We start from the raw sequence: 8830 nt of genomic DNA, 5'->3' as shown, positions 1-8830 counted from the left end.
AACCAGGGTTGTTAAAGGTCCAGGAACCCATAAATTCTAATGGGTTCTAGTGGGTTCATCTGTAGGACCGGAATCTTTTTCCTCGCACAATTTAAATTCAGTCCAAGTTGCGTATTGTTTCACTGAAAACGTGTTCCTGGACAATATTAAAATTGAGCCGGGAAAAAGGTTCCTGAAAATTAAGTTGGAAATACCGAATTGAAATACTTTACAGATAAAAAGTTTCTTTATGGTCTAGAATCCATTTACCCTTGCTGATTTTCTCTTCTTGAACTGAAATGAATTTATTTAAAATTCCTGGCAATTAACATATCTGCAAAGAACTGTTAATCAACAAGGTGATAGATGTTTATTGAAAGAATGAACGGCGAATCGAGTTTCCATCTAAATAGTAGACTCGAGTCTTCATTCATCTCTTGACGAATTTACGTTGACGTGAGAGTTTATTGCGGGACACATTGGCTCCTTCATCTCGAAGTAGGGGCGGTGATATATGCTTGGCTTCATGGGAAAGAATGCTGGTTTCTTGAGATAGCTGTCCTTTTCTCAGCGAGCAGAAAAATGAAATCTTGGGGAGAAATGCTTAGAAAGACCGAAGGTAGTGGTAAAATGAACATCAGATGGTAGTGGTAATTGGTACATCGGTTATATGAGAAAGAAATTTGATTTGCAGAGAGTCGAACATCGACTTAGAAGATTTAAGAAAATGATCAGTAATGTAGGCTACTGGGTTACAATTTTGAATATCAAGAATGAACTAATTGGACAATTAGGCTACAATGAAGGTGATAATTTATAATACTGCCATATATTTGCTCATGCATGAATACTTGAGTTGCTGCTAGGATACGTCTTTGTTTTGAATATAAACACATTTGTTTCAATATGAGTTTGTAACAATGAAGGAAGAATGCCAGTTAACTATTAGGACAGGAAATTTGTGCTCCTCTGTTTCTGCCTTGCGGTTCAGACAAGAACAAAGCACTCAGACACATTGGATGAGAATGTGAATTGAAAACTTCCACATGTGTCTGTAGTTGTTGTCCCAGATGAATATTACGAATGTGTTCCACGTAACCAAATTTAATATTGCTCTCAGAGTTGTCCACTATAAATAATGTTTATTCAAAATGTGAAAAGTCGGTTCGGAAATTAGAGAGATTTTTCAGTGAAGAAATGAATTATCTTTTGTGATGGAAATTCGTTCGCAAGTAAACAAAGATTAGATTAATTTCAGAGTATACATGTCGGCTTTTTAGATCTTTATTAAAATTGCAGGCTCAAAGTCTCTCTACCACTTGTACTGATAACACATTATTTGTTTTGCACACACATCCTGTGAACATGTTAGTCCTGTTTTCAAAAATGTAAACATTCATTGCCACTACGATTTGAAAAATATAGCCGCACATTTAGTAAAGCTATGTCTGGTCGGAAGGTGGGATCAACAGCAAGTACAGGGTGTTTCACCCAAAAAGCCGTGATTTCTAGCGGCTATAAAATTTATTTTAAGAATAGTATAGTAAAAACATAAATGGATACACAAGAAACAAAGTATAAATTTTGTTTTACACTGTTTTGTTTCGGGTTGTATAGTCCAGTATAATAATGGCGGACCATAGACTGTCGTTGCAGCAGAAGATCTTATTGGTGACTTGGTTCATTGAATCACGCTCCTTTGTTGGTGTCCAACGACGATTCCGACTGGAGAATCAGTGTGCATGGGCACCATCCACCAAGTCCATATGGCGTTATGTTGATCAGTTCAATAAAACTGGTAATGTTAGAGGGAAGCAAAGAGGGGGATCCAGACCAACTGCGCATACAGAACAGCATATTGCCGTAGTGCGAGAATCTGTTGTGAATATCCCGACAAAAAAATCTTTGCGACGTTTGTCAGCAGAAAACGCAATATCCCTAACATCATGTTGGCGTATTCTGCGAAAAGACTTGCAAATGTTCCCCTACAAAATGCAGATGCTTCAAAAATTAACAGTCATTGGAAAAAGAAGGCGTTTGCATTTTGCAAATCAGTTCAGTGCGTTAATTGCTGATGACCCTGACATTATTGGTAACTTGTGGTGTACAGACGAAGCGTACATTTATCTGTCAGGTGAAGTAAACAAACAAAATGTAAGGTTTTGGGCAACAGAAAATCCGCATGAAATGGTAGACTCACCTCTGCATCCGGAAAAGGTTTTGGTTTGGTGTGTTATTTCAAAACATGGCATAATTGGACCTTTCTTCTTTGATGGCTATGTCACATCAGAAAATTACTTGCAAATGGCTCCAACATGTCTTACATTAAACTTTAGTCTTTGATTTATCAGACCATGTAAGTTTATCTTACAATGGGTATCATTAAAAAATGTTGTTGTACTTCAAAATCACGGCGTTTTCACTGAAACACCCTGTATATTTAAATCGGGAATGGTAACTAGTGTGCTCTAAAAATTCAAAATAAGGCGTTTTAGTGTTGAAACGGGTGACATTGGCCGGGGGCGCAATGTTCTGTTATTACCACCTTGTTTTTGGTCTTTGTGTTAATGTCACTAACTGCTAAACGTTCTGTTGTTTAATTGTAAATCTCTAATAAAAAATGACCATCATTTTGTTAGTCTTCAAGAATACTAAGTAAAATTTCATTTTTCCATATCTCAATGTTCTGTCACACTTTGTACGCCATATTCAGTTGCCTTGTGAGTTCTACTACATTGCAAATTGGATATATTTGTAAAACGACTATTTTTGTATTTCTCAAAACTTTGGTCAGAAAGTTCCTTGCCCCATTGAACGACTAACTTTAAGGTGAGTGATGATTACTGCTATATTCTTCCAATCAATGAATACGGGAAGAATACCATCAATTCTATCAAGTGTTCTGGGATTCTCGTAGATAAATTATTTCTTCGATCATTTGGAAATGCATTCCGAAACTATTTTATAATATTCAGAAATAATAAGGCAATAAAATATTCATCACGATTTGACCGCAAAATATTACGGGGTTGGAATATAGGGAGAATCTGGATGATATTGCTTTCACTAGGTGTAACGGCAAATAAGTCAGTTCACGAAAAAATCGTCCGATTGACATGAAATTTGACCCTAGAATACGAAAACGTAGAAGCTTAATGCACAACTTGTACCTCAAGAAATGTAATTCAAATGTGATATACATACATACATTTGTTTACGTGCGTGTGTGTGTGTGTGCTTTCTACCTACACCATCCCATCATGCATTTCATCCAACTAACATCCAAGAAAAATATGTCAGGACAATATTTCAGTAATTGAAGGATGTAATTCTTAAATACATGAATTGTATTTCTGTAGAAAAAAATACTGAACGACAAACACACACTCTTGGTCACTATATTTGACACAATATTTTTAGATGTATACACATCTACTTTGAAAACGTTATAAATGCAGAGATCCTACGAAATGAGATGTAGTCAAGAACAGCTTGTAATTCGAATTGTGATGAAGCATTTCTATACGGATATGCTACTAATCCCTGTTCCTCATATTAACAAATCCTAGTAGTAGAAAGGAAGAAAGATGAAACATGCCATACAAGTCTCTGAAAAATCCGACACATTATTCAATTTTCTCAAAAGTTTGCAAATGCTCTTATTTCAGGACTGAGAATTAATTGTGTTCTTTGAAATAGAAATCACTTTCAAGAATATGTCTAGATGTGGGCAAAAAGTTTGATCTGCACAGAAGTCGAACATGAACTTAGAAGATTTAAGAAAATGATCAGTAATGTAGGCCGCTGGGTTACACTTTTCAATATCAAGAATGAACTAATTGGAAAATTAGGCTACAAGGAAGTTGATAATTTATAATATTGCCAAAGATTTGATCATGCAAGAATACTTGAGTTGCTGCTAGGATTCGTCTTTGTTTTGAATATAGACACATTTGTTTCAATATGAGTTTGAAAGAATGAAGCAAGACAGCCAGTTTACTCTTAGGACAGGAAAGTTGTGTTCCTCTTTTTGTTTTTTCTTCCTTGCAGTTGACACAAGAACAAACCACTCAGGCTCTTTTGATGACAATGTGAATTGAAGACTTCCACACTTGCCTGTAGTTTCTGTCCCAGATAAATATTACGAATGTTTTCGACGTATCAAAAGGTAATATTGCTTTCAGAGTTGTCCATTATCAATAATGTTTATTCAATATATGAAACGTCGGTTCGGAAATTTGAGAGATCTTTGAGTGAAGAAATGAATTATCTATTGTGATGGAAATTCGTTTGCAAGCAAACAAAGATTAGACTAATTGCTGAGAATACATGTCGACTCTGAAGATCTTTATTAAAATTGCAGACTTAAAGTCTCTTTACCGCTTGAACTGATAACACATTATTTGATTTGCACACACATCCTGTGAACATGTTAGTCCTGTTTTCAAAAGTCTAAACATTCATTGCCTCCACAATTTACATTCTAACGCGGCAAATTTAGTAAAGCTATGTCTGGTAGGAAGGTTGGATCAAGAGCAAGTATCGTTAAAACCGGAATGGTATCTAGTATACTATAAATTTCAAAATAAGACGTCTTACTGTTGAAACGGTTGACATTAGCCGGGAGCGCAATGTTGTTTTACTCGCGCATTGTTTTTGATTTTTCGGTTAATGTCACTAACTGGTAAATGTACTGTTAATCAACTACATATTTATTCTTTGTGGTAATTGTACGCTATATTCAATTGCCTTGTGTGTTCTACAACATTGCAAATTGCATATATTTGTTAAGACACTATGCTCGTATTTCTCAAAACATTGGGCAGAACATTCCTTGTCCAAATGAACGATTAACAGAGAGGTGAGTGATGTTTACTGTAAGATATTTCCAATCAATGCATTCGTGAAGAATACCATGAATTTTATTAAGTTTTCTGGAAATTTCGTAACAAAAGTGTTTCTTCTATCATTTGGAAATACATTGCGAAACTATTTTATAATATACAGAAATAATATGGCAATAAAATATTCATCGCGATGTGATGTTGGATATTGGATATATATACACACATGAATTTCGTTACGTTCGTGTGTGTGTGTGTGTTTGTGTTTATTACCTACACCATCCCATCATGCGGTTTCATTTATGACTGCATTATTCTCATGACTATCGACATTCGTTTAAGAAAACTGAAATATTGTAACAAAGGTATGAATGCTATTTTGAATATCATACTACATGGAAAAAATTTCAAGAATATTTTTATATGTGGGTCAAAAGTTTGATTTGCACAGAGTCGAACATCGACTTAGAAGATTTAAGAAAATGATCAGTAATGTAGGCTGCTGGGTTACACTTTCAATATAAAGAATGTACTAATTGAACAATTAGGCTACAATGAAGTTGATAATTTATAATACTGCCAAAGATTTACACATGCATGAACACTTGAGTTGTTGCTAGGATACGTCTTGTTTTGAATATAAACACATTTGTTCCAATACGAGTTTGTAACAATGAAGAAAGAATGCCAGTTAACTCCTAGGACAGGAAATTTGTGCTCCTGTGTTTCTGCCTTGCGGTTCAGACAAGAAGAAAGCACTCAGACACTTTGGATGAGAATGTGAATTGAAGACTTCCACACTTGTCTGTAGTTGCTGTCCCAGATGAATATTACTAATGTCCTCGACGTATCCAAAGGTAATATTTCTTTCAGAGTTGTCCACTATAAATAATGTTTAATCAATATGTGAAAACCTGGTTCGCAAATATGAGAGATCTTTGAGTGAAGAAATGAATTATCTTTTGTGATGTAAATTCATTCGCAAGCAAACAAAGATTAGACTAATTCTAAGTATACATGTCGAATTTCAAGATCTTTATTACAATTGCAGGCTCAAAATCTCTCTACCACTTGTACTGATAACACATTTTTTGTTTTGCCCACACATCCTGTGAACATGTTAGTCCTGTTTTCAAAAGTGTAAACATTCATTGCCACTATGATTTGCAAAATATCGGCGCAAATTTAATAAAGCTATGTCTGGTGGGAAGGTGGAATCAACAGCAAGTATCATTAAATCCGGAATGGTAACTAGTGTGCTTTAAAATTCAAAATAAGGCGTTTTACTGTTGAAAAGGGTGACATTGGCCGGGGCGCAATGTTATTTTATTCGCGCCTTGTTTTTGATTTTCCTTTAATGTCACTAACTGCTAAACGTTCTGTTGTTTAATTATAAATCTCTAATAAAAAATGACTTTCATTTTGTTACTTTTCAAGATTTTTTTCACATTTCAATGTTCTGTCACACTATGTAAGTGTTACCATTGTCGAGAATGAATTTCATTGCAAGAACTACGACAGCATAACATTTGTTGCAAATTTCTCCATGTTTAATTACCACTTATAACGATAACACTTGATTGGTTGTGTGTATGCATCATTTATACATGTTAGTCATATCTACACATGACTATGCATATGTGTTGACATTTTGATTTGCATTGTATGGACGTGCATTCAGTTAAATTATTTCTGGTGTAAAGGAGAGATCAACACCAACTTTCACTAAATTTCGAATATTAACTTGCATTTTCTGACATTCAAAATGAATCGTTTTGCTTTTGAAACGGCCGACCGAAACCGGGGACACAATAATCTTTCATTGACGCCATGTTTTTGATTTTTCGTTTATTGCCGCTAACTGCTCAATGCTTTGTTAATCAACTACATATTTATTCTTTGTGATAATTTTACATAATATTCAGTTTCCTTGTGTGTTCTACTACATTGCAAATTGGATATATTTGTTAAGAGACTATGTTCGTATTTCTCAAAGCATTTGGCCGAGAGTTCCTTTCCCAACTAACCCATTAACATGGAGGAAAATCATGTTTACTGCAAGTTACTTCAAATCAATGAGTTTGTGAAGAATACCATTAATTCTATAAAGTGTTCTGGGAATTTCGTTGCAAAATTATTTCTTCCGTCATATGATAATGCATTGAACTACTTTCTTTCAATATTCAGAAATAATATGGCAATAAATTATTCACCGCGTTTGTGACCGAACAATATTGCGCGGTCGGAATATTGAATGTGGAAGATATAGTTTTCACTAAGTTTAACGGCAAATAAGTCAGTTCACGAACAAAAGGTCCGATAGACATGAAATTTGAACCTAGAATACGAAAACGTAGAAGGTTAATGCACAAGTTGTACCTCAAGAAATGTAATTCAAATTGAATAAATAAACGTAAATTTTTTTACGTGCTTGTGTGTGTGTGTGTATGTGTTTATTACCTTCACCATCCCATCATGCAGTTTCATTTATGACTGCATTATTCTCATTACTATCGACATTCTTTTAAGCAAACTGAAATATTGTAACAAAGGTTTGGATGCTGTGTTGAATACCATACTACATGGAAAACACTTTCAAGAATATATTTTGATGTGGGCGAAAAGTTTGATTTGCACAGAGTCGAACATCGACTTAGAAGTTTTAAGAAAATGATCAGTACTGTTGGGTGTTGGGTTACACTTTTCAATATCAAGAATGTACTAATTACACAATTAGGCTACAATGAAGTTGATAAGCCCGACCCTGTGGCCGAGTGGTTAGCACATCGCGCTGTGACGCCAAGGGTCCCGGGTTCGAATCCCGGTCGGGCTTGGTTGTTTGTGAATGTCCATTCATCAATTTCATCCTTTCATCACTCATCCCCATCTTCGCAAATTAGCCAAGAGGCACAAAACACGAAGTAAAATAAACTAAATCAATCAATCAATCAATGGAGTTGATAATTTATAATAATGCCATAGATTTACTCATGCATGGATACTTCAGTTGTTGCTAGGATACGCCTTTGTTTTGAATATAAACACCTTCGTTTCAATACGAGAGTAGTAATGCACCCCTTTTGAAGTCGATAAATCAATTGATTGGAAAAGATCGATCAAAGATCAATTGATGACGTAGCAGTTTTTTTGTTTTTTTGTGACGTCATAAAAGGGGCGGGGCTTATTTTGTACGGATGAATTTGATTGGTCGTGACGTCATAAATGGGCGGGGCTTAATTTTGTGAGGAGCGTTTTGATTGGTTGGAGGAGGGAATTCGGGTTTTTCCGCGGGAGTTTCCGGCGTCTGAAAACAGATGGCGTTGATGAGTCAGAAAGTCTGGGTTGGGGAGGAGGAAAAGTAGGCGACGCGGTTGGTTTTCTGGTAATTGGAGTACTTGTTTCCGGTGTCTGAAAACAGATGGCGTTGATGAGTCAGAAATTCTGGGAATTTGGGTGTTTCCGTTGTTTGAAGAGAGATGGCGTTCATGAGTCATTGTTGGGAGGAGGTGTTTTTCTCGGGCGGCCGTTGATGAGTTTGAAATTCCAGGAATTGGGTGTGGTCTGAAACATGCCCGAACATGTTTTAGATTGATGAGTCGTTCTGGGGAGGAGATGTTTTTCTCGGGCGACCGTTGATGAATTTGAGTGATGGAGAAACGGCAAAAAGAGATAAAGGAGGGAGAGCGTCTAGATGTAAAGAAAATAAATAGAGTAAAAAAAGTAGGTTTCACGGAGGGGGTGACTGTGCATAGTTTACCAGGGCAGGAAGAAGATAGGAGAGGCACGTGGGCGTTGGATGCTCTGCGCAAAACAATGCGCGCCGAATATAATTCGAAAATACGTCACGAAGACAGTACTATATAAAAAAGAAAAATTGTGTACGTACCGCAGAACTGTTGATAGAAGCCTACCGACCGGAGATCATAACCGAGACTGGCACATCTGTTGCGAGAGTGAAGAAAATTGAAAAGGTAAGAGACAAATATTTAGTTTTAGTGTTCTACCTA

The 8830-nt window shown here is 35.9% G+C and overlaps 1 protein-coding gene across 1 annotated transcript; it reads left to right on the top strand.

Moving 5' to 3' along the window:
• The first annotated feature begins 1608 nt into the window (after positions 1-1608).
• Positions 1609-2322, top strand: LOC145982325 (uncharacterized). The gene has a single exon (XM_083115886.1). It carries the CDS (start codon positions 1609-1611, stop codon positions 2320-2322), a length of 714 nt encoding a protein of 237 aa, XP_082972012.1.
• Positions 2323-8830: the final 6508 nt, after the last annotated feature.

This window comes from Lepisma saccharinum, unplaced genomic scaffold, assembly GCF_977018435.1.
Source record: "Lepisma saccharinum unplaced genomic scaffold, izLepSacc3.1 HAP1_SCAFFOLD_115, whole genome shotgun sequence".
NCBI lineage: Eukaryota > Metazoa > Arthropoda > Insecta > Zygentoma > Lepismatidae > Lepisma > Lepisma saccharinum.
This window is presented reverse-complemented; position numbering and strand designations above follow the sequence as displayed.